General features: G+C 45.0%; 1 protein-coding gene across 3 annotated transcripts in view; it reads right to left on the reverse strand.

Annotated features, from left to right (window-relative positions):
• Positions 1 to 410: 410 nt before the first annotated feature.
• The window catches only part of NT5C2 (5'-nucleotidase, cytosolic II), a 60,989-nt gene continuing 35,011 nt past the window's right edge, over positions 411 to 26,388 (reverse strand). For 2 of the 3 annotated variants that reach the window (XM_027647903.1, XM_027647904.1), the window contains 15 exons: positions 13,770 to 13,887; positions 12,228 to 12,323; positions 10,836 to 10,927; positions 10,590 to 10,647; positions 9,249 to 9,342; positions 8,189 to 8,242; positions 6,967 to 7,050; positions 6,187 to 6,228; positions 5,004 to 5,111; positions 4,589 to 4,655; positions 4,276 to 4,446; positions 3,380 to 3,431; positions 3,084 to 3,144; positions 2,389 to 2,565; positions 411 to 2,177 (listed from right to left, as the gene is read on the reverse strand). In XM_027647903.1, coding sequence (XP_027503704.1) covers positions 1,920 to 2,177; positions 2,389 to 2,565; positions 3,084 to 3,144; positions 3,380 to 3,431; positions 4,276 to 4,446; positions 4,589 to 4,655; positions 5,004 to 5,111; positions 6,187 to 6,228; positions 6,967 to 7,050; positions 8,189 to 8,242; positions 9,249 to 9,342; positions 10,590 to 10,647; positions 10,836 to 10,927; positions 12,228 to 12,323; positions 13,770 to 13,887 — 1,532 coding nt within the window. In that variant the 3' untranslated portion in view covers positions 411 to 1,919. Of the gene's footprint in view, positions 2,178 to 2,388; positions 2,566 to 3,083; positions 3,145 to 3,379; positions 3,432 to 4,275; positions 4,447 to 4,588; positions 4,656 to 5,003; positions 5,112 to 6,186; positions 6,229 to 6,966; positions 7,051 to 8,188; positions 8,243 to 9,248; positions 9,343 to 10,589; positions 10,648 to 10,835; positions 10,928 to 12,227; positions 12,324 to 13,769; positions 13,888 to 18,539; positions 18,600 to 26,388 lie in introns of all 3 variants that reach the window. The other variant, XM_027647905.1, reaches the window with a different exon arrangement.

A 26,388-nucleotide genomic window follows, 5' to 3' on the forward strand; every position in this document is an offset into this window, starting at 1 on the left:
TTGGCCCTTTGTGATGCCTGTGGGAAACAGTCCTCAAAGGACACAGTGTTGGAGGTAGTGGCAGGGTGGGGGATGTTGCCCTTTCTGCCATGGAAAAGCTCCTCCTCACTCTCTGTAGTCAAGCCAGAATGTTTCTCTGCCCTCCCCATGCCTCCCTGGCTGATGCAGATGGTGATAACAAAAGCCTTGTGCCCCACCACTGCTTCCTGGGGCTATCTGTGGACCAGGCATGCCCTTACAGCCAGATCCACAGCCACTGCTTGTCAGTGCTTCACGCAACCAATTCCCAGTGATGCTTTCCATCTTCCCCAGTCACCCATCCTGCTGGAATCCCCAGAGACTAGCCCCATCTTTCACCAACTCCAGCACAGCCCTTATCATCTCAGCAACACGCCACAAAGCACCAGGCATTTCTTAGAAACATCATCATTTATTGACTTGAACAACTGCCACTACAACAGCAGTTTCCTGCTCAGATGTTGGTGGTGTGGTTTTTCTTTTTTTTATTTTCTCCTAAGGTACTTTAAAATGAAAAAAGAAATTAAATGAGTTTATGGTACTGAAACAACAGTCGAATTCGTTACAAGAGGGCCCTTGTTGTAATCCCTTTGCAGCGAACGGCACAGGCTGGAGTAAAGGAGGATGCACCCATGACACAGAGGAAAACCACAGGGCACTGCTGCCCAGCTGTGTGCTGGCCCCGTGCCTTCCCTGGGCTGCTTTTCAGGCTCAGGTACAAGGACTGCTCGCCCATCCCTGGGGACACGCCCAGTCCCCACACAGAAGCCTGCAGCCATCACCCTCCTTGGCCAGGGACACAGCCTTGCCCACAGCAATCTGGCATGAGGCTCTGCTTGCTCTGCAGCAGGCCAAAGCCAAGGGCAGCTGCCAGCGGGACCGGAGTCTCCCGGCTCTCACTGTGGGGCCGGCCCCATGGCATGTGCTGTTTCTTAGTTTAGGGCAGGCCCATGTGGCCTGCAGCACCCTGGCACAACAGGCTCTTTCACGCCAAATGGTCGCTGGGTTTGTCTTTGGGATGCTTCACTTAAAGCTGAGAGGACAGAAAGGTCAGGAGGCAGAAGGAACACAAAGTGAGTAATGTAATGCTAAAGCAGCAGCCTCAAGGTCCTTGGTTAATATTTACTGCTGAAACTGGAGGAGTTGAGAACACAGTGTGCGGCTCAGCTGTTTGAGAAATGCACTGGAAATCATGCATCACATGCTGATGGTGAAAGAGAGCTTGGAAACACTGGGAGAGGGTGACAAGCGTCTGTCTGCAAGCTGAAATGTGTACAGTGGTGGATACACTAGACCTGGAATCCCACTGCCATCCCTGATGGCCGGAGGAGTCGAACCACTTACACAGAGAAACTCACACAAAGCAGAAGCTAAACTGAATGCTGGAAGGCACAGCAACATCCTGGCTAACATGGGGAGGGGGGAGTATGTAACCCAACAGCAAAGAGTTAAGGGCAGCAACCCAATGGGCAGCAGGATTTGGATAATTTTGTCTCCTGCAGGGCCCAGCACATCCCTTCTTTCTCCACAGAGAATGCAACAAATGGCAAAAACCGTTCACAGGACACTGTTCAAATGAAAATCAAATGAAACACATCATGGGAAAGGGAGAAACATGCAGCATCCCTAAATGTAATGGGAGTAGCATGACAGCACGGGCTGGCAGTCCAATCTGAATGCACCACCCAGGCAGAATCCATCAGCTTTCTGAACCGTCTGCAAAACCGAAAACAAGGGTCTCCTCCTAATTAGTGTTAATTTGTTAAAAGTTTCCAAATACTTTCAAAATGTGCCTTTGCAAGAATCACACCCCCAACCCATCACCCCAAGGGCCCCAACAACGGAATCCATTCCTGATCACTGCTAGAGTCATGGTTTATCTTTACTTTGCCTTTTCCATCTTATTCCTCTTCCTCTTCCTCCTCTTCTTCCTCCTCTTCCTCTTCCTCATCATCATCTTCATCGTGGCAATGTGTGATTTCCTGAGGTGCCTGGGGGAAGAGGTTGGGCGGTTTGATCTCACTGATGGAACGGGTCAGTTGGTGCCGCTTGTAGTCAGAATCTTTAAAATCCACTGAGGTGCGATTGCGTGTGGCCATCGGCGACTCCTTCTCGTTGATGTCAACGTGCGTGTGCTCTACTGTGGACTCATGTGGCATCTGCACATGTAACAGAGAGAGGAGATGGCAAGGGGTGTCCCAGTCCTAGGGCCCCTCCCTGAGACACATGGAGAGTAAACCCCAGAATGTGATGGTGTATCAAATGCCACCCAGCCCTCCAAGGTGCTGTTGTGTCTTGTGGAAGTGTTAACAAACACAAGCACAGGCACCTTTGGGGGCCTTGCCCACCTCCCTGGGATCTGCAACTCACCAGGACGTGGGCGGCTCTGAAGAGGTAGCTGAAGGGGTAGTAGAGGAGGTTGATGAAGGAGGCTGCATAGAGGTCAGCGTAGCGCATCACCTGGCTGGCAAACAGGGTCTGCCGAGAGCCGCTGCGGAAGAGGCTTCCCATCATCCCATAGCACATATCCATGTCGTGGGTCACTTTCTACAAGGAAAGGGCAGGTTAGATCCTGGGGCAAGCAGGCAACACCTTGGAGCCACGATGGAGCACCCTGAGGTCTAGGGGCTACGTGAGACCTGCAAGGATCTCCAGCAAGGCTTTCTGTGCTTGTATCCCATGACATCAGAGCACAGCCAAGCCCCAACTAACAGAAGGGAAGGTGGCAGCAGGCTCAGGGCCAGCACTTGCCCCAGGCTGGCCCCCCAGGGCTGGCTGAACCAGAGGCTACAGCCCCTCCAAGCCTGTGTGTGCCAGCGCCACGTGCTGCAGCAGTGAGCACCATCAGTCAGTGCTGCTGTGGGCAGGAGGAAAGGGACCCTATTCCAGACCAGGCTGCCTTTCAGGAGTGCCAGTGACACCAGTGAGCTAAGACAGAGTGGCTTTGCTAAGCCTGCTGTGCCTACCCAAAGGCAGAGCAAAGCAATTCAGGGCTGAGCAGTGGGGTTGGGTTGTCAAGCCCTTTGGGATCCAGAAGGATGAAAAGGGGATTTGATGATTGGTACCTTAATGCGTCTCTGGATGGAGCTGATGTCGGGGCGTTCATTGCTGCTACTGTCCAGATGCCTAGTTACAGGCGAGAAGGTAAATACATGGTGTGAAAAGTCTTTCAGAACCAGATGCTGTGAGATGGGGCTTGGGGGAAGGAGACTGGTCTGGAGGGGAAGGTTGGTCTCGTGGGCAGAGCCCAGGCCTGAGTCAAGGCTCCAGCAGCAGTGCCGCTAACACAACCCCACAGTTTTGTCAGTGCCACTCTTTAGGTGGGAGAGGCAGCAGGAAAGTTGTCACTTTGAACACTCACTTGTATAGCTCGGCCAAGAAAATGTCCAGACTCTGCAGCTCTTCAAAAAGGGCTGGAAAATCCAGAAAAGAAAGGGGGAAATGGTAAGTTAAAACTGTTGAAATTAAAAGGGCTGAAAGCAAAGCCACCACCCTGTCTGCTTCCCTCACATGGTGGGGGAGGGACACTGGAGCAGGGAACACGGCGTCTCATGGCCACGGGGCAGGGAGAGGGGTCAGTCATGCTCTGTGCCACTGGCAGAATTTCGGTCTTGGTTTCTGGTTGGCCCTTTTTGGTTTTGAGACTGAATCTTTGCAGCTCTCACCAAAACCTTCTTACCAGCCATAGGACAACTTGCATAACCCTCAGCCCTATTTAGCACACCAAAGGGCAAACCTGGGAGAACAGCAGTAGCCCTGGTGGATGGGAAACACACGGCACTTTGGCAGCAGAGCAGCAGAGGGAGTGGGAGGAACGAGGAGGAAGTGGCTGGTGAGCAGGGACTCCCTGCAGATGGGAGAGCAGTCATGGCTCAGGAATTACAGGGAGAATACCCAGATGTCTTGCCAGATACTTTTTACCACAGAAGCCATGGCTCCATATGGGCAGAGGGGGAGGAGTTTTTGGGATAAGGAACAACTCAATTTCACCCAGCTGCAGCTTCTTCTGTGGCTAAGGCAGCCACAGATGATCACACATGGCTGATCACACATGAAGGGCCTGTGACCCTGAGAAAAGCCCATGGAAAGCTGCCCCAGCTCCTGCTACCAGCACTCAGACTCAGACAAAAGGGACAAAAGGAGAAGCGGCAAAACAGGGTGATCTCTCCCCTGGCTCCCCTAAGCCCTGGTGCTCTCAAGGGTGCAGAACCAGGCAAGCAAGAGCAAAGCCTGGCCTGGGTGTGCCTGACTGCTGACCGCTTTTGTCTGTCCAGACATGCAGCTCCTGTGCCAGCTCAGGGATCACCAGGAAGGTCCGCCAGCCCTGGCGCTTCTTGGATTTGAGGATGTCTCCAAAGATATGGTCTCCAATGTACAAGATATCCTTCCCTTTGGCCCCCAGCAGGTCACAGACTGTGTCTGAAGAACCTGAAGAGAAGAACAGCATGGCTCAGAACAGGGAGCCAAAAGGAAATGTGTGGCTCATTTTACAGGGCCAGGGTTAGGGACAAAGCAGGTGCATTTTCCGCGTCAGAAGCACTCCACAGAACGAGAAGGCTTCTTGCCTCACCTCCTGAGTACACGATGCCGTGCTGCAGTGGGCCAGTGTAGGTACCAATCTTCAGCTTCCCGGTCACCTGAGGAAGGAGACGTTGTGTTAGTACTGAACAGCTGATGGTCTGGGTCTTTTCTGTCTTATTGCTATTTTACTCTTTGTCTGTCTCTCACTCCCAAGCTGCCCAGAGGTAGCTTTCCACATTCTTTTCCTTTTGTCACGTGCAGAACATTAGGGAAACAGCAAAGCCTTGAGCTCTGCTGTGCCCCAGGTGAGGGGCTGCTGAGGAATAACTAAGAGGAGACTCCAGCCCACCATCCCTAGCGCAGGTCCTGTCTAAACACTGTGTTGCCCATTGTCACTGAGAGATGCCACACAAGAGGTGCAGGAGCCCTGCCAGCCATGGAGGTGCCCTCCACTGACCACTCACCGTGTCCACCTGCCGCAATACGGTGCCTTCCCCAAAGAAGAGGGGTTTTCGTGCATCCACCAGGATCAGATCAAAGTAGGACTGCCATGGCCGATGGGCACTCCCAGGCTGCAAAGGCAAAAACAAACCGCAGAATCAGGCACAACACAAGCAACCACAGGGAGTTTAACATGAGTGTCCATTAAAATCCCTTAGTCCGTGCCTCTTGTGGTACAATTATGGGTTGCCAACACTATTTCCTACGGTATTTTCCTTCTGCCACAAGCCCACGACAACAGCACTGAACATCCATGTCCCAACACAGCTGCTGTGTAAAGAGGTGCTGTAAATGAGACCACTGCCACTGTTCCTGAAGGTGACATCCTGCATGGATCCAGGCACATGCAACTCCACAGCTTCAGCCTTTCAAGGCCATGCTGGTACTTTTGCTAAGAGCAATGCCTTGACTCTGTTCCACAGAGCACGGCTTTGAATCACAGCCCTGCCCCAAAGGACACTGGGCCTTCATAACTCCATGTTTCCACACTTTCTGAGACCATGACCACAGCAAAAATCTTTTTTAGCTATCAGCTGTGGTGACTTTCTATGCTCTCAAAATGTCTCCCTTGGCCACATTCTACTTCTAGAGCACAGTGTGAAAAGACATCTTTTCAGCATGAGATAGCCAATCTTACTGGGAGACTGAAAGAGCAGTATAAATTTATGTCATAAGCCTGTCTCCAAAAGTTGCAGGGCTGAGTTTTGACCTCAGAAGAACAAAAAAAAGCATGACTAAAACCTCTGGAGTTACCATAGCCAAGGCACAATCAGGCATAAACACTTCTGCTGTTTTATAAAACTATTTCCTTTCCATCAAGGCTTTTTTTTAACAACATCTAAAATATTGCACATTATTTCTAAGAAACCTGCCTGCAAAATGCCAGAGTTAAAATGTTTTATCGCTAAAATAATGTTATCATTAACACAGATTATCATTTGAGACCAGATGATGCCTCTTTTCTCTTTGTTATATTGTATTTGCTTTGATCCCATTCAAATAGGACACGAAACAGCAAGTGTATTTTAACCAGATTAAAGCAACTAATCCCATGCAGCCGATGAAGCAGGATTAAAATGCTTTCCAGCTACACAGATAATTAGGCACATCAGCTGCTATTGCAACTGCAGTCTAGAATTCACATACCTTTGGTCCATGTGGGAAGTCAAACAAGTAAGTCATAATTTTCTGAAAGAGAGAAAGAATTTAAATATGTACTTTTAAACATATGTTTGTGTAGTTTATAAAAGCATACTTTTCTGATTTTATCTTTTCAGATTACAGAACTTTATTTTCAGAATTTACACAAAAGTCAGCATAAGACTTGGAGACAAAATAAATGGAATAGGACAGTGACAGGAATTAAACCACTAAATTTTATAATCAAATAAAACAGCTGCCTCAGAAAACTGCACACTGCCTCAGGTATATCTTGAAATGCTTTAAAACAGAATATAAATCTTCAGATAGGCAGTGTTGCAACATCTTGACATTCACCTGGAGCTGAAGTAACCATGTTGATTTCTCAACTTAGCAGACAGCCCTTTCTGGCTCTTAGGCCTCTCCAGGACCATGGCTTTGGTGACCTGTTCTCAGAACTCAGACTATCTCACTTGAAAGGGAACATTTTAAAGGATGCTGAAATCCAAAACGAGTATCACTTTCCTTTTCAGCCTTTTAATTGCTGAAGATCTGAATGAGGCACAGAGGGACTTAAGCCAGGCCCATTTTAGGTTGGTTCCAGAACCAGGACTACAAAAGATGACTCGAGACAATCTGCATCCACCACCAAACCATCCTACTTGTAGATCACAGAACAAGCGATTCTCCCCCAGATGATGTCCCACCAACACCCATACAACAAATGAATGCCTGGCTTTTGCCTATCCCGTGATAAACCAACACAACAGTTCAAACAGCACTTACGTCTGTGTATTTATAGTCGCTGTTTGTGACGAGAAACACCTTCCCCACTTCATTCATGCGGCTGAGCAGTAGTGGCAGCTTTCCCTGAAAGCCAAGGGACATACAAGTCACAAAAGTTACAGGCATTCATCACGGCAAAAACACTCCCATCTATGATCCCACCAGACAAAAAATAAAGCAAACCAAACCATCAAGCAAGCAAACTCACGTGTTTTGTACTGGCCAGAGCCAGGAATGCTGCTGGTCCATCCACATAACCCCTCCAGAGCACAGCCCAGGGGAGGAAGGCGAGAAGAAGGGCTCAGCAGGGCTGTGGTGCCTCTGCCAGCCACAGTGCCAGGCACCCTGTGCTGCTCCCACCGATCTGCTCCAGCTCCAAGTCCGTTCCCGAAATGGGCCCAGAGGCAGGTGAAATCTGAGCTCACATGAGCCACAGGTTGGAATGCATTATAATTCCAACCTCAAATTAGGGAGAATTTATTCCCGGGGCTATTTTTATTGAATCAGAAATCTCAGTCCATTGCCAGAATAGCTGATTACCTCACAGAACAGTTTCATAAGAATTTTGTAGGCGTGGAACTAGAAACAAGGTAAACTGCTTTAAAGTGATACTATACCACAGAACTCATCTAGACTAAAGAATAATTATACTGTAAGTGGTCCAGAGGGGCTTTGCACACTGCAGGGGGGCAAAAGTAAGGGAATCACTGCAGCTTGCTCCATTAGATGTGCTGAACACACATTTTGGGGCTATCAAGAGACTGGACATGGGCGAGTCTTTCAGGATCTTTTTTAGTCCCTCATGGTTAAGTGTCTGTTGGTTGGGTGGCTAAAGAATACTTCTGTCTAAAGAGATGCTCAGCTATTGTTTTTTAGAAAGAGGTCTGCTCAGGCAGAGAAATGTGGGCAGGGAATACAGCTGCTTTCACCACCAAAAGAAATAAACGAGCCTTGCCAGCATATTCACCTGTGTCCCATGATAACATTTCCTCTGGCTTTTATATTTGACGTAAAAAACGTGCACATCAATACGAAATCACGTGGATCACTGGCTCAGGATAAAGGCTGCACCCGAACTTTCTACTTTGTCTTTGGTTATTACAATAGAAATCACAGTGTTATCTGTTTTGTGATTTAGTAAAGCAAATCAGCATGTTTATTTCTTGCCTGCTTAGTCAGTACAGAATGTCACATAGCACAAGTAAAGTAACTTCACACTTACATCTTTCACCACATACTTCTCCAGATTCTCAAGGGTCTTTTCCTTGAGCGATCCCTGAAATAGAAACAACAGAACCCAGTGAGGTAATGGAAACTTAGGATGTAAGAGACATCAAAGTAATGCCAACTTTCACACTTTAAAATGCTGTGAAAGTACAAACCAGGGCGAATCTGAACCAGTGACTCTAGAGATGAGAGGCTTTGAGTAGCAGGGACCATCACAAACTCTGTGATCCATCGATTCCCTCACCATGGTAAATAATCCACTTCAACAGCATTTTAACCCTTTCAGAAGGGAATACAATAGAAACAAACAAAAAATAGATTTGCCATACCAAACAAGACAGTTAATGACCTGTCTCCAACACTGACCACAATGCTTTAGTCAAAGGCCAACTCCAACATTTATCACACAACACTGCATAAGGAAAGAAAAATAGATTCCTGACTTCTGCATGGCTAAAAGGACCACCACTAGTAAAACTGTGAGCATTATCTTGTGATGGTTCTCTATCCCACCCAACAGACACCTTAAATGAGGGAGAATAAGAAAATCAGGTCTTTAACCAGATGTTAATGTTTACAAAATTTTACTCTAAATTTGCGTAAAACTGTGTGAAGAAGATGAACTGCATCTCCTCTCTAAATAGAGAACAGATCATGTATTTCTCTCTTTAATGCAGGTACTTTTCAGGCAACATAAGGCAGTACCAATGTAAACAACTGGCAGTAGAATACTGCTTTAATAATTAGGACAATGTACAAGTTGTGGACCTCAACTGCAAATACCCTCATGGCATCATGCTCTAAACCCCATGAATTAAAGTACAGAAATGGAATCTGGGTACAATAAAAAGGAATAAGAAGCCAAGCTAGATATGTTCCCATGCTAGGAGGGCAGTTGAGATCTTGACTTACTCACAATTGTAATTTATTATCTGCTCACTAGGCGGTAAAGCAGGGCTTTTGCCCAGTAGAGGTATAGCACATCTTAAGAGTTACAAACCAGCCCATCTAACCCAGTTACAACTACAGATGTCCCCAGAAGTTCTTGCAATCACCTTGTAATGAACCCAGTCAACAGCATCTCTGACATCTTGGAACATGCTCCTGAAGGACATGAAGAGATCTCCATCTTTAAACCCCGTTTCACAGCTGTGAGGAGACAGAAGAAAGATTTTAGCAGCCAATTGCAACAGGTAAGAAACACATCAAGGACAGAGACAGTTCAAAATGCTGTTTGGAGCTTGTGTTTTCATTTTACCATAACGGTTTCTTATCTACTACTTTATCACAGCTCAGACTTGAAAGAAGGCTACAACCAGAGTTTAACAGGATCTGTGTGTTACTCAAGAATGTCTGTGCCTCCACAGCAGTACTACAGCTTTCTGTGACTGCAACTCTTATTTCTCACCCACAGTATTACAAGGAAAAAAGACTGGGACTGTGCAGCTTTGCAGCATTTTACTAAAGATGAATGGTAATGAGGGAGCAATCAGAGTGCTGCTCTGTCTCCCTCTTTCCAGTGCTAAAGGGGGTGCCATGGAAATCAACTAAATGTAATGCTGCTGAGAGGAGGAACTACTTCTGTGTTCAGAATCGTTAGAGTTAACAGGAGACATCATGTGGAGGTATCTTTAAGACACCCATGAGAGCTTGCATCAGAAGAACTCAAGGATGATTACACAGAGCTGTATTTATTTTGACAGCAATCATCATGCCTGTCCTGAGAAAGGATACTTCACCTGACGGATTGTCAGCATAAACAGTTCCTCTGCTCCCACGTGAAGTCCCATTAAACCCTTGCCTTCCGCTCACATAATATGGAAAGATGACCCATCACATGAGTCAGCAGCACAGCAGGATTCACATGTGCCAGTTCAAACTGCAGCTTGTTTTTATGTTTATACCTTTTTTAAAGCCAGGTAAATACTCATGCTGCACAAACAGCCTTTCACACCAGACTGTGCCTGAGCATTTTACATCTACGTGTGCAACATCCTCTATTACGACATGAGGGTCTTCCAGTAACTGTCTGAGGAAATTCAGCCTTTCAGTTACCAGTTGAAACATGGCTCCAAGGGGTTCAAAATGAACTGAATGGTGCCTGTAACCACCCTGTAAGGAGTGTGCAGTCTTAGAAGCTGCCCCAACTACCAGTGTCAGTCACTATGGTGACACTGATATACCCTGTGAAGGAAATCCTCATAACCAGCCTCTTCTGTACATACAGATCAACTCATCACCACTAAATTATGAGGGCTGAACTTTTCCCCATCAAAACCTCTTGAGGGGCCTTCACTGATATTAGGAACAGCTCCATCTGTGCTGTATTGCTCTTTATATAGTATAGTAACAATCTTACTGTTCCAACAGCACCTCGAAGCAGAGGGAACACGTACCTCGTGTACCGGTCACAGTTAGTAAAGAAATCCACTAGACAAGCCAACAGGTAGGTCTCTGCAAGGAAAAAGAACAAGATTTTAACACTAGGATAACATAGAGCCCAGACAACTTTAGGCCCTGTGCACAAAGGAAGAAAGTTCATGTAAAAAAACACAAACAGATAAGCAGAGTATGACATTAGCAAACCTTTATTGGCTTAAAATGCACAGAAAGAGGCTTGTGTTGGCTCATATTAGACTCACCTGGTAGATTGAATAACGTGTTCAGAATGTAAAACCTATCTGTGTCATCCCTCTGGATAAATTTATTTGGATATTGATCCCGTGTTTCAGGCCTGAGAAGAGAGAAGGTGGAGAAGAATCAAACCGCAAAACATAACAAGGATAAAATGTGCTGACCTGCAAAACAGAGTTGCAGCAGGATCCACTAACTAGAGTCTGTTGTGCTTTAATCAACACCCAGCTTTCCCACGTGCACTGTCGGCACAAGAGCAAAAGTGCATCCACTGGTGTTCCCTTGGCCGCGCTGCCTCCGGCAGAGCCAGGACAAAGCCCTCACTGCTGAGTCAGCAAACTGAGCAGAGCCCACACAGGGACACAGAGTGGTCGAGAGTCCACAGCTAGACCTTAAACCCCATGCTGCTGCTATGAGGATGCTTTAAATCATCTGTACTGTCATTGTTTGCTTATCTTAAACTCTCCCCCACTTTCCATGTGTTGCTTTCCACTCTCCCAGCAGCTTTCAGCAGGGGGGTACAGGGCTCTGCTGCAGGAGGTTTGCTTGGGGCCCTCTGAATTACTCAGCAGGGTGGCGATGATGGAAGGAATTTCATTATTCTGGTTTCCTCAATTTCTGGAGCTTTTGAAGATCACTTCAGGATCAAAGAGGAAGCTGAGTGCATATATACGGGCTTTTTCTAAATTTTGGACTCCTGATGCAAGGACTTACATGTCGGCAATGAAAAAGTTAGTCAGCCTGGGGGCCCTGAGCTTGCCTTGCCTTCCATCCATATGCCCTTGCAGCAGGGATGTGGGAGGGGGGATTTGCTGGGACACATCAGGCATATGGCTCTGCAGTCCTCTCTGCTTCCTAAAGCACCTTCTCTGGGACAAGAGAAACACAAGTATCCAAGGAAGGCTGCAGGAAATGGCATGCAATGCTCAGTTCTGACACCCTCACAGGTCAGAAACACAAAGGGGTAGAGCAAGCTTGTTCCTTCCCCAAGCCAGCTCAGGCCCTCAAAGTTTCATAGCACTGACTGTGGAGTGGACAGCCTCAAAGGGCATAGGTCCTGTCTGCTCCCAGCAGCCCTCATGCAATGGCTTTATCTTAACTGAAAGCTGCTGATGTTGAACTGTGCCAGGACAGGTGAACAGCCCCTGCATTATCCCATCAAACCTTCCCCACAGCACATGTTCTGTGCCAGCACAGATCTTTCCACTGTAAACACCTGACCTGTTGCTGTGCCTGAGACCCTCAATGCATCCTCAGTTAATCCCGGAGCTGTAGGAACACCAGCACAGCATCTGCTGTTAGTGGAGTCCCTGCGACTCCTTATACAATGGGTGCCCTAAGGATCAGTGACACAAAAGAGTGTATTAAGTCAAAAAGAACAGTAAAGAGTTGGCACTCACCCTCTGAGGAAATTAAAGCCATGTGCACACACTAGGAGGTTCCCATAGGCATCAACTTTCAGCAGGTTTCCATAGTGGGTATCAAACACCAGGCCTCTGTTAAGAAAGCAATTTTAGATATGAAGAAGTGAGTGTATTAAGTGGTGACCACTTTATTAGCAGCTAGAACAGCTCTAGAACAGCTTGCTTACTTGGCGTGGGGCATCAGAACAGAGTTGTTGTTATTCTGCAGATGGGGTCCCTACTGTCCCTTTTACCCGGTGGGAGGTGAGCAACCAGAGGCCTGCACCTCCAGGTGAAAGAGATACCTGATCTGCTCCCCACAGCCTTGAAAGCAGAACCGCTTAACCCAGCAGAAGCTTAGCTATGCACATACCAGGGAGGCTGTGGGCCTCTTCCACAGGGTCACAAATCTGACACCTGTGTTTGTGGTTCCCTGACACACCTGCTGGGCTGCAGGGAAGAGTGAGGTGCCATAAAGGAATTTCTCTCCTCTTTTTCATCACACTGTCACAGACAGAGCCAGAGGGGGCGTGTAACTATGGCACAAAATGCTTTGGACATTCCCAGCTCTGACTCCAGCAAAACTCTGTTTCACTTATCTAGCAGCCTGTATCTGGAGAAGGCAGTCTTCCCACAGAGATATATATCCCTTCTGTCCACTCCCTGGAATGAAGGCAGTAGATTTAATGGAGTCTTCATCACAGGTTTGTGAAGGGCTACTGCCTTGTTACGGGCAAGGGCACAGCCAGCAGCAGTCTCAGTGTAAAACATGCTGAGAGGAGGAAAGGAAGGAGGCTGCCAGACTGAAACTGGAACAAGCCAACAGACCCTCTGAACTGGTCTTTTGTAAAGAAGCTCCAAAGGAGTCAAAAAAGCAAAATCCAGCAAAGGCACAAGTGGAAAGAACTTAAAGGTGTAGAGTTGGATCCACAACTTTGTTTAAAACAAGCAATGTCCTTTTCACCTCTGCCAGCAAAAGACAAAATGTAGGAATTCAGTAACTTTGCACCATTAACTTTCTGCAAAGTTATGAAATCAAAAAGTTATTAAATCAAATGCTTTTGATGTTTGATTCATCTAGACAGATGAACTGGATTAATCCCATTTTTATTGTTTACTGTCAGCTTAATTTTCAGGATGTCTTATGCACTAGGACACTACTAATTAAAATCATTAAAGAAAAACGTTCTGAGACATCCTAGCAGCCTCTTGGACAGTAACAGCTCCTTCTCCCCCTCATTTTGATTTCACTCCCAATCCAATTGTATCTCTGCTGTCTTTGCTTTGAAAGGCTATTTTTGGACCATGTTTTCAGTAGGGTTCCTTTTCTTGCATGTTTCCTCTTTGCTGGCATGGATTCATGTGTGCAAAGGCCCTTCATATACTGGATCAGTCTGCTTCCTTCCCCATGATCTGTGGTTAGCCACAGGCTTCACAGTCACAACTCTGAAAACCTGTCCTCACATGTCGCCTATGAACTTTACAGAACAAGTATTCAAAGCCTCAAGCAGGCTGGGTTGGTATCTGTTAGTCATTTACCTGGTAGGGAATGCAGGATCATACACAAAATTGAGCAGCTCATGAGGGTATCCAATGGAAACTAATCTTTCTACGGTCAGGTCAAATCCAAGAGATTCGTATTCAGGGGATTTATACACTGTACCAAGATGAGATTTCAGTTAGAAAATTTGAAAACAGCTAGGGGGTTAAACAAGAAGGCAATTAAAAGTAATGTACCCATTCGCCCTCCTCCCTCCTCCACATACCACATTCCCTCCTTTGCTCCTGCCCTTCCCTGCCTTGGGTCTCCCAGCCCGGAATTAGCTCATGCCCCAGGGCTGCAGCAAAGCAAAGCTGCAGCTCGAATTTCAGCAGCAGAGTGCACCAGATGAAATATCCATCAGTTTATCACAGCTCTCTGCATCAGAAAAAATGTATTTCAAACGGCAGCTCCCCTCCCTGCAGTGCCGTTAGGCAGATGCAGGAACGCTCCCTGTCCCACCTGTTCCAATTGGGTTTTGGTTTGCTGTGTTTTCACAAAGCTGATAATAAATTGAGGGAACCCATATACTGGAGGTTAGAAAGCCTGACGTTCATCACTGCTGTGCTACTGTTACTGCTCTGGATACAATCCCAAAGCTTAATATTGCTCCAGATTTCATCTCGGGGGAATTAATGTTTGCTGCAGACTAAGTTAGCTTGAAGGTAGAGCTGTCAAGTTAACATACGATTTGTTTGTTAATAACACCATATGGTACTGCAAAAATCTGTTAGCTATTACCCTTGTGCACCAAAATGCTACTCTCTTAAGCAAGCTCACTGCTCTCACATGCCACAGGAGCTGCTCATCTGTGACACACACCTTCGCTCAACGCAAAGGAAATGGACTTGTTCAACCAAGTCATCCCTACCATCCAGCCTGTCTTCTTCCTGCAAATGACCTTCCCATGTACTGCAAATGTTACTGTTTAATCAGATCATTAATTCAACATCTAAAATGCAATCACGACAGATGGAAATCACTGTGTTCCTCTGGTGGTGTGTTTACTCGCTGCATGTCTGTAGAAGCCCAGGAGATAAGGGGCTAATGTGCATGTCTCAAACACCGATAGCCGGACAGTCGGGGAGCCAACCAAGGATTTTTGGTAATAACAACCAAGGATTGTTGGTAATAACATGCTGTGAGAAAGAACAGGATGTGGCTGGACAAGGGGCCATAGAGTGGTAGTACAGCACTTTCCTGGGACAAACATCCTTGTTCTGGCTCCTGGAGATAAGCACAGCTCAAGTGCAGGAATGAGGTCAAGAAATAGGCATTGACTGTACGGGGGAGATCAAGACCACCAAGACTCTCAAAGCCCTCCGACCCATTTCCGGAAAGGTCTAGAAGAATGGACTGCACATGATAACTAATTAACATAGAAAGCATGAAACTTATCTCCCAGGTGGAGAAAACTTATCTATAAAAAGGTACCCCCAGAAAGCCCAGGTGTGTGTGCACAGGGACCCTGGACACCCCATCAGCTGGATCAATGCTGGAGCCAGGACTGGTGATCTTTTTTTCTCTTTCTTCCTTTTTTTTTTCTCTCTCCCTCTCTTTAATTCATCTCTCCATCTCCATATCTCCATCTCTCCCTTCCCCTCCCCTTCTTTCACCCCCCCTACCCTTTCACCCTTATCCCTTTATCCAAAACCCACTGTGGTGTGCTTATACTAAAAGGTCAGGGACTAATGTAAATTTCCATGCCAAGCGTGCAATTTACTAATAAAACTCTGTAAACCTTTGCAGACCCTCTGACTTCCGTCACTCCTTTCGACCATAAGCACCTAAATAACTTGCATGCTCCCTTTCCCTTAAGGATGGGACACCACAGTGTCACTGTCTTAAACTGGTCCTAAGATAAATACAATCCTTTACTGCAACTAGAACTACCATGAGTTCAGTGGGCCCAACTGTCTCAAACACTTAAATATTTCAAATTCAGCTGAGTAAAATACAAACATGTACAAGTTACACAGTAAACTCATTAGAAGACTGATTGCTTTTCCTGACAGAGATCTAGCACATCTGTGGGCCTCACAATATACATTAATACAATCATCTATACTGCCCAGCTAATCACCAGCATATATATACCCTGCAGGATACAAAGTTCAATCTGAGAGGAGAAAACAAATATATAAAATACTAAAAAAAAATATTAAGAAGGCAAGGACTATAGACAAAGCAAGACTGTCAAAAGACTCAGATCATAGTAACTGTGACAGAAGGTTCCCACATCTTTTAAGAATCCAAAAAGCACCAGAATCCTAATAGCTAATTTTCTCCATTAAACTAATAGCATTAAAAACATAACAAGCAAACCTGTAATGGTCTTAAACAGATAACAAATCAATAAAGCAGTTATCGAAATCTTCAAGCAAGATTACATCAATGGCAAACATCAACAACATTCAATGCACGTAGTCTTTTCTGTCCTTTAGGAAAGGAAGGGTTGATTAGGCTATAGATAGGAATAAGCAATAACAAATACAGCTAATGAAGAAATCAGTGACTGAGAAGGCAATTCTGGGGAGTGAGCTAGAGCTGGAGGGAGCAATAGCCAGTTAGGTGATGAACAAAATTTTGAGACTGATACCAGAGCATCATCTGGAAAAAGGAATTCCTCTGATGCAGGACAGTAGAGGCACTTCCCCAGGAAAATGATTACAAATACACCTTCATGTGTTCTTAGAAGGTGAAGGCACTGCAAAACTTCTTTTTATGTGAAGCAGACTCCAGTCCCCTGCTCTGTCCATGAAGCTGCTGCACTCCTCATCATTAGCTTCCTGGGAATTTGACCCTGTTGTCAACTTAATCCATAAAACATTGCTCCCAAACAAACATTTCTCCATGGAAACCCTGCTCTTTCTGAACTAACCATCATGATGCTGCCCAGACACAAAGAACCTCAAGGAGCATGTTGGCATCTCCTCTGGACACCCAGCAGTGGTTTATCAACAGCTCCAGCAGAACCTTTCCAGGGAAACTGGAGGGCTTTCTGTTAGAATGAATAATCTGTGTACCTTGTTAACTAACACTCCACCAGAGAACACCTGTGGTGGACATGAGGTCAGCTGCTCACAAAATGCCCTCACTCCACTTCTTCCTTTCTGTATTTGCCTCTCTGTCTTACATTAATCACTATAGACCTCCGTTTAACTCTCCAAGGAAATAAGTTGAGCACCATTAGGAAAAATGCTGAAGAACAAATATCAACCTCAGCCTTCATCATTCCAAGTCTCTGCTGAGGCACTACTGCAACTGGATTAATCTGAATGTTTCTTTTTGAGGGACAGTCATTCCCTTTACTTCTCAAGCTTTAGATTTTGCTTCCTTGACGTCTCTTTGAATAAAACAAAACTATTAGCTCATTCATGCCTCAGATCCCTTCTCTATTCTTCTACTACTCCACAATATCTGGAAAACGAGAGCCTTCTCCTTGACACATGAACTAAACGGAGACACAGGAAACTGGACTCCTAAAAGGGATATAAATGTTCTCTAGTTACCAGCATACTTACTGTTCAAGACAAATTTTCCTTTAATTGAACACACAGCTGGGAAGAGAAAAAGAGCTCACTGAGCCCACCTTGACAGCACCCTACACCACAGCACTTGCTGCATCAAGCCAAAACCCTCTGACACTTCTGGTGAGCCTGTGTCAGTAACATGAGCTTCCTCCAGGCAAACAAACAATCCACCTCCTTCAGATCAAACACTGAACAGGATAACACTGCTGCAACTGCACATTCAGGGAAGATGCCCTAGTTATAGACGTTATTACTGGATAAAAAAATGTATTTCATTATTGTACTCCAGGCTGGTCATTCTGTCTCACATTTGGTTTACTTCAGGCATCCATGAGGAAATAGAGGAAAGAGGAAAGATCAGTATTTTTTTCTGCAGCTGCATGATGAAAAATTAGTTTTAAACTTTGCTGAAATATCCCCTCCCTTGGATCTGGTTGTTGATTCCACAACTGGAGATAATTTGTGTGCCATGGCAACGGCATGAATTCAGCCATTTGCCATACAGTGTCTCTCGTGCTCAGCTCTTTCACCCAGCTGAGAAGGGCCCAGTCTACAACCATCCCCAGCTCTGTGACAGGGGAAGAGGCAGAGCCGCAAACCAATTTTCAGACTGTCCTTGCCCAGCACATGTGGGATGACAGTAAAACCAAAGCACATGCTACAACTTATTCTGATTTTTCTCTTTCTTACTGCTCGATGGCCATGTCTCTGCCACCATGCCAAGTCCCCAGCCCCAGAGGAAATGTTATTTTAATGGTCTGGGTTCCAACACAGGCAAATGCTTCAACACAGGGCAATCAGCACCCAGTGCTCATGGATTATGCAACCAGGGTGGAAAGAAACAACCAAAGGTTTTAAAAAAACAGAAGCCAGTGGACAGCATTTCAGCTTCCCCTTCATACAATCACTTGGCTTAACGTTACACCATCAAAAAGTAAAAAGCAGTACCCCGGGAGTGAACGCTGCAAGCCTTCAGGTCTGTGATGAGTGCAGGCATCCCTTCCACAGTATGTGCTAGGAGGGAAGCTGATCTGGAATGAGCAGGGGTTGTGCAGTAAGGTATGCATTCTCATGCATTTGTGTGGTTGTGTTTACCTTTGCTGCCAAGACACATACAGTAACAATTTTATAGCCTTCCTGAAAAGGAAAAAAAAAAAAAAAAAAAAAAAAGAAAAAAAAAGCTCTCTACAGAGGCTCCAGCTTATGCAAAATGCTGCTGCCAGGATTTTAACTCACATGAGGCAGATGCAGATTCAGAGTGTCACTCCAGGCTTGACGGAGTTACACTGGGCTCCCCTGTTAAAGAAAAAAATCAGACTGATTTTAAAACTGCAACAGCTCTGTGCCATGTGGGACTCTGTCTGCTGGAGCTCTGTCCTCTGGTAAGCTCAGAAGCTGCCTGGCACTTATTCCAAATACACTTATAACTGATTTATAGAAGAGGCACAGTTTGAAATCGTGCATCCTGCAGGCAAAATTCTGTCCTCATATCCACAAAGCAGTCTTAGATCATCAGCTCAGGGATAATTAGGAGGAAGAGGCTACAAGCACATTGCCCAAGTGACACAAACCCTTCATGTTTCTCTCAGACGCAGAGCAACTGGTTCAAGAAAAGGTCTCATGCTCTTTTTGGGGATTTCCTCCATTATTGTTCATTCCTCAGTCGGTGGCAGATTACTCCTTTCAGGGTGCTTACTTTCTTTTGCACCATAAAACGCCTGTATGTGTCAGCACTGGAGACTTGGAAGACGGAGTCAGGAGCTACTCCAGGAACCTGAGAAGAGAATTTTGCCCTACATCTTGAAGGTGCTCCCAGCAAGAACCTCGCACACCAGGTCAGTCTGACGTAGCAGGTCTACAATCAACTGTACACTTTAAAATGCTTATGCTTGGGCTTTTATGGGCAAAGCATTGCAGGACAAACCAGCACCAAACCTGCACATAGTGCTGCACTGTACTGCAGTGCACTGGTTTGCAAGTACACACAGTAAGAAGACCAGAGCTATTTTGCAACTTCCAGGTATGCACAGAGTAATCAAGAATTATCTTTGAGATCCAATTTGTACTAAATAGAAAACTGAGTTGGAATGATGTTAAAAAAGGACCCACAGAAGTATGCAGATCTCCTGGAAGGCTTCTCCGAAAATAAATGCTTAAAGCCTGTTTTGTTTCAAAATTAATAGCTGGGGAAGGCTCTAGTGCATGTGATGGCTCCATCTAAGCTGTAGGGAGGAGACAGCTCTTCAAGTGCGGCCCATATCTTCCCTTGTTTCTCCTCCACACACAGAGATATTTCTAAGTCAGGCAGGGCAGCTTCTTGTTTGTTCCAGGGCTTGCTGACACACCTTACAAGGTAGTCATGGATCTTAGGAGAGAAGCAGGAGCTAAAGCTGCAATAACCACGCTTTTCGTACTGCTTCAGTTGTCTCCTCTTTGTGAGATGTATTTGCACACCTGCAAGCCAGTCCAGTCTAGCCATTTCTGACCACTATGGATTTGGTGCTGGTAAAAGTCCTGAATTGAGAACAGTGACAACATGCTGATTTCCCACACCACCGAGGCAGCTTTGAGGAAGCAGCTCCCCTTTGCCAGCATCCTGATTTAGGAAGGGAAAAACGAGCTCAGGAGGTCACTGCAACAACAGAAGCCTGCAGAGTGAGCAGCTCCTCTGGGTGGAGAGGCAGGGCAAGGACCACTAAATCATGACCTGAAGTAACATTCATCCCTGCCTCCAGTTTTTACCCATATGTCACTCTCTTTTGCCTGAGCGCTCTCTTAGGATGCCCTAGCACCTCCTGAAGGAGTTTCATCCCTTCCATCAGCCAAATCCTCACCTACCTTTCCTCCCAGCTGGAAGGCAAGAGCAGCCCAGGGAAAGGTGCTTGCAATGTCGCCAAAAACCCACATTAGCAGGGGACTTCATGGGGGCAGCTGTTTTTGCCTGCTCTGACCCCCTGGGCACAGACTGTCTTGACTCCTTCCCCTTACAGGTGCTGGGAGCACTGTCCACACTGTCCTCAGTCCTAGCCACTGATAAGCCTCTTGGGAATTGAAACACCTTGGTCTACCCCCACTGTTTTGGTTGGCAGATGAAAATAATTGGCTTTTGACTTTCAGGTGTCCAGACAAGATCAGTATTTCTCAAACTAGAGGTGATGACCTCCTCCAGAGGGTTGCAAAAAGCTTCAACAAACACTCAATCTTCAGAAATGTTACCCACTATCTGGATTCTCCAGAGGCCACACGAAGACAGATAAGCCAAAACAGATAATGCATGGGGTTTTGCCTTCTCTCTGAAGCACAGGAAATGCAGCCCAACTACTTCGTGTTAAGTCTTCAAGAAATGAAAGTAAAATAACTAAAACCAGGTTATTTCAGTTGCTGCTTATTCTCCAGTGAGTAAGCCATGCAAATCAGGCAGTTAAGGACATACATGGGCAGGTAGAGAGCTAGTATCCAGATTTATATGTCTCAGGCACAACATGCATAATTAAGCTTGTGCAAATACATTTCTGAAATTACACAAACCTGACTTAAAGAGCAGGATCAAAGTGCTGCTCTGAATTACCACAAATAAATAATAATGCACATATGTATTACAAGCACATTTATATCAATGTTGTGCTGACAAAAAGGGCTTAGTTAAAGCCTTGAAAAAGGGCTTAGTTAAAGCCTTGAGGACCAAGATCCCCTTTTACAACCCTGTCCCCTTTAACAGTACAAGTATCTATGTATCCTGCCAAAACAATGTCTATCAAATGAGATCCTAGATTGGTGTCCCAAAACGGGATAGATCTATCCGCAGAGCTCTCCATTCTGTCAGCATCTCCTCTGCACAGAGCTGAGCATTTAGTGCTCACTACACTGTATCTGTGACAGTCACCCCTCCATGATCAACCACACTGCTGGCTATTTCACAAAAGCACCAAATACTCATAGCCTGCCACTTCTGATCACCTGACCTGCAACTCCAGTTGAGAATCCAGAGGGAAACAGCGAGTGACTAGTCTCGGAGGTGGTTTGGGACACTGGGCTTAATCAAAAAACAAACCGCACTGAAGCAACAATACCACTTAAATGTACTAGGAAGTGTTGGGTAGGCATTTCACATACTGTTGAAGTTGGAGGAAACTCTCTCATTTGTAGGGCCAAAGGTCTGAAGATCCTCATAAGTAACCAAGTAGTGAGGAATGCTATCTGACCTCTACATAGTGAGCCTACTTTTAGGGTATCTATCTGCATAACTCATTACAGAGTAATGCCAGTTTTCATATATAGTTAGAAAAGAGGAGGATTTCTGCTCTAGAATACTAATGACTTCAGCTTCTGCGACACAGGGCCTTTTCTAACCAGGGCAGTATCGCCAGGCGCTGTCAGTTAAACATAACAAAAGGGAGATGGTAACATTTCAAGCTATGCTGCTCTCTATGTTAAAATAATTCGTTACTTACACAGGAAGGAATCTGAAATGTCATGTTTAAGTTTCACACCTGAGTGTTAACTACCGCCAGTTTTGACAGTGGAGTCAGACTGCTCAGCTCTGACGGGAGCCCAGATTCACGCCTGGCTTGCACAGCCTGGCAAGGTGCTGCTGCTTAGCCCTGGAAATCAAGCAGAGCAGTTTCTTTTCCATAAGAAAGGTTTTTTCCATAAACCTTGCAGAGGTACCTGTACTGCAGGACCCTTCATACAAACACAGCTGGATTGGCAATCCCAGGAGTAGGGATAAGCACAAACCTCCAGCTCCCTTTGCCTCACATTTCTGTTTCCACAGACACATCAAGTTTTACCTCAACTTCTGCCACGGCCACTGCAGGTATTTCACTTCACGGTATCCTCACAGGACATGAAGGGAAAAACGTACACTCGTGTTTATAGCCCTGGTGTGTACAGTACTGGTTTGTGTTCATCTCTGCCCACATAAACACGTGACCTGCGTGCAGGGCAATGCAGTCCAACACCTTTGTGCTGTGCTGTGCTGACCTAGGAGCTCACTGCCTGTAAACAAACTGACAAAGTGGTAAATGTGCCTAATTGTAACCACAAGAAATCCCAAATGAAACCCATGAGACAACTCATATGTTTTCAATTAGGAACGTGGTGAATCACTGACTTGCCATTTGTTTATGAACTCAGCTGAACTGTGACCATAGATGATTTGTCTATAGTCAAAATGAGTTGAAAAACAGGCAGGAACAGACCCCAGTCCTCTTGACTCTTGGGGTTTGATTTTAAACACTAAACCATAAATAAAAACACACTGTATTATGCAAAGCAGAATTGTAGCATTCCAGCCTATATTTAAATTGAGTTTTCATAGTACCAAATAAACAAAATGGCTAATAACATTATGCTTTGTTTCTTTGAATTTTCAATTTTTCAGTCTAAATGAGAAGAAACTGCTGCCATAATGAGTGTAACTCTCATTTACCCAAAGAAACCTTTTCAAACACAGAAGTGATCTGTGTAGTAAGACAAAGCTGAGCTTTAAGCAGACTTATTTATTTAATGTGCCTCCTATATTTCATTAAAAATGAAATATAGTGATCAGCAATCAATACCTTGACAAAACCTCCAGGTGCATCCCAGGATACTTTTGTATGCTCAACACACAAGCTGCCCTGCTGAGCACAAGCAGCCAGATCTTACACTTATGTCTTTGTGACCACAGGTGTTTTTGACTGTAAATCTGATAATAGGAACTAAGGCAAGGGTCACTAACCATCAGAGGATTGAATTATTTGCATCTGAGCTCCAGTGGCTGCGCAGCCCCCTTTACTGACAATGCCAAACACAGGTTCTGGGAGGAAACCAGCACTCACCTACAAAGCAGCACCAAGGCTCTGCAGTCCCCAGCTGCAGCAGAGCCCATGAGGCAGCTACGCACCCACTGCAGCCAAAGAGCAATGGAAAATTCCTTACCTCTAATGCTCCTGCAAACATCCCCAAGTGCATAGCACAGCTTTCAGCTCTAAAACCTCCAACCTGGAACTCTATCAGCTCCTGTTCTCCTGCTCTGCATGCTAAAAGGATATGTAAAGACAGGATTTGTTGTTGCTTCAAGGACTGACACAGCACTGTATATTCAGCTTGGCTGTGAATTGCTGGGTCTACACTTCAGGTTGTTTCTAGGGCTGCATTTCTACTTGTTTTAAAAACAACTGTTGTCAAGTATCATCAGCTTTATCTCTTCCCAAAGCAGGTTTATTAGTGCTCTCATTGGTAAATTCCAAATATTTTTAGCTTTCTGCTGCTGCACTTTGTTTGCCTTCGATGTAACAAAGATTTGTGCTGTTTGGATATGCCTCAGAGGCTGGCAAAACAGAGCTTAGTGTTGGAAAGATTTCTTCTGCTGAATCAAAATGTATGCCTTGAGGTTAACAACAGCAGCACTGAGGTCACATTTTGCATTTTGAGAGAAGCAGTTCAAAAAGATTCTGCATTTTAAGGAAACTTCAATTTGTTTATTTTAGTAGTTGGTATAACTTTCCTTTGAACTGGAGTAATATTTTAAAGATGAATACACAATCACCTGTTCTTTTACAGAAATTTTTTATAGTTTCCCTGACACAAGAGAATCTTTTTTTGTGCTTAACAAGTGGCCTTCACAATTTACCTCTCTGAGAGCCCACTGGGAGCTATAATCCCATACTGGAAATATCCCTGCATTTCCATGGAAACAAACTGCTGTGCCAAAATATGGGCTTAGTTCTTCAATGAAGACTTATGAACAGGGAAGAAATAGGTATACGGTCTTCAAGTTCAAACATAATTTGCTAGCATCTAGAAATAAGAAGGAAATTACTTAAAAGTATAGTAGCCATTAATACACTATATCTAAGGCATTACTCAGGTGTATCAGTGTCCAAACAGATCCACCTTCTTATTCTTCTCACTTAAGGGAGTGAGCCTCCAAAGCTGCTTTACACTTAATTTAACACTGTGCACCTGAGCTTAGATGCAGCACAAGTGCCCATGCTGGCAAGAAGCCACATACATAAGTTTTTCTGTTGTGTGCTAAAATAAGGCATTCATAAAGCAATAGCACACGTGTGATCTCAGAGTTAAAGCCTTCTGTACTCTCAGCTTTGGTTCCTCCTACAGAGTAAGCTGTTTGAGTCATCACAAGGGTATTTGCAACTTAATAGTACTTCTGTATTAAGATTACTAGATAAAGGGGTCTATTAGACTTAAAAAAACCTCCCTATTTACAGCCATCTGGCAAAGAGGAGAGATGGTTGTTGGTATACTAACAGCCTGCTGACCCAGCTTGATGTTATTATCATGTTTTTAAGAGCAAGAAAACAGAATGTAGCAGCTTTTGAAACTTTCCTTGCACTGTGAAGACTCGTTCTCTCAGCAGCTTCTGTTTATCACCCTGATTCTTCAAGAATCCACAGACAGCAGATTAGCAGTTTGTCAGTCAGTGATTTACTGGGACAGAGCAAGCAACACATGCTTTCTCCACTCCCTATTCCCAGCGCCAGCATGTGAGATCCCACAGCTCCAGACCTCTGTTTGCTCATTACACAGCTTTAAATGGTCAACTCCGAAGAGCAGCAGCACAAAGAGAGCAGGGACAATAGCCACTGCACTGGTATTTGAAAAGCCATCCAGCTCAAAGCATACTTGGAACAATTTAGCTTCTCCATCTGCCTTTAACTTTAAAACACTAATGGCTAAATCAGCCTCTGAAATCTGCAAAATCTGCACCTGTCAAACTGGCAATGTGCAAATGTGAAAATGCAGACAGCAGATGTGAAATAGTCAGGGCATCTCTCGGTTTTGGCTAGGACAGTTGGAAGGCTACTGTTGCACATCTACCAATTCCCTTCTCTAGCCACCACACTGTTTCTGAATGACATAAAGAACTCCATTATCCAGTGAACTGGGAAAGAAGCAAAACTGTTTAGTATCTCCCCAAAAGAGTCTCAAAGCCTGCAGTCTCTACATCATGATAAAACTAAAGGCAAACCTTTAACCTCAGCAGGAGAGCCTCATTAGAACATCTGCATTGGAGTCCAGTACCAAAAAACAGATAGTAACAGCACCTAAACTGACATTCAGACACGTTGCACTTGTTTACATTACAAGCTCAGCAGTATTTTAAGTATTCAGTTCAAACTTCTATGTGTAAAACTCCCATATTTATACTTTGTTTTTCATTTGTGCAATCCAGAATTTTTTTTATACATGGTACAAATTAATTAGTCCCATTTCTCAGTTGTGGAAACTGAAACACAAGAAACTGATACAACCCAGCTACAGTAAAAATACTGAATGGATTGAAGAAGCAGTTCTCAATTCAGATGTCACCTTTTCTCCCAGATCACACACAGCAACAAGCCAATCCTACCTTCTGGCTGAGTGTATCTTTTCCAGAGTCAACAGGTAAAGAAAAGCATTTCAAAAATAAGGTGAGGGTGTGAAAAATTTTCTTCTCTTCCACATTGCAAGGATGGCTTAGACACAAACACCTACTTGAGGAAGCTAAACCTGTTTATGCACGTTGCACTTTGGAGTCAGTTGGGAAAGACTAAAGCTGTCTTTCCCATGTCTTTTCCCTTGTGATGAGAAGGGAAATGCTACAGCTGAAAGCATAAGCAATTTTGCAATAAAATTTTTGCAGTGCACCGAATCTTGGCATTAAGTTGGCCATGTTTCCAGGACACAAGCTATATTCCAATCTGATTATGTTGCATTAATCACGTTTGCACACAATAAACCCATTATTTTTCAAGCCTCATTTCCCCTTCTTTTTATTGAGACAGTTTTCAGCAGCCAATGATAATTTTATTATCAATTTCTGGAGAACATGGAAGCAGCAATGAATTAAGCACAGGAAAAGCATTCCAAATGAAAGCATCCTGTCTACTGATATTACCTCTAACCTACTTCAGAGACAGAAGATAAAACTTTCAACAAGGCCGTAACTTTTGGAGAAGGAGAATAGACACAGAAAAATCTTTTCAAGCACAATTAAGTTTGTAATTCTTAGTAATTCCCTCTCCATCTGCCAATGACCTGGTGTGAAATTACAGCCGCTTTGGGAACCCCACTGCTTTAGCTCTGTTCCTGTCAAAGG

This window comes from Corapipo altera, unplaced genomic scaffold (assembly GCF_003945725.1).
Source record: "Corapipo altera isolate COAL_440 unplaced genomic scaffold, ASM394572v1 56, whole genome shotgun sequence".
In the NCBI taxonomy this organism is placed as follows: domain Eukaryota; kingdom Metazoa; phylum Chordata; class Aves; order Passeriformes; family Pipridae; genus Corapipo; species Corapipo altera.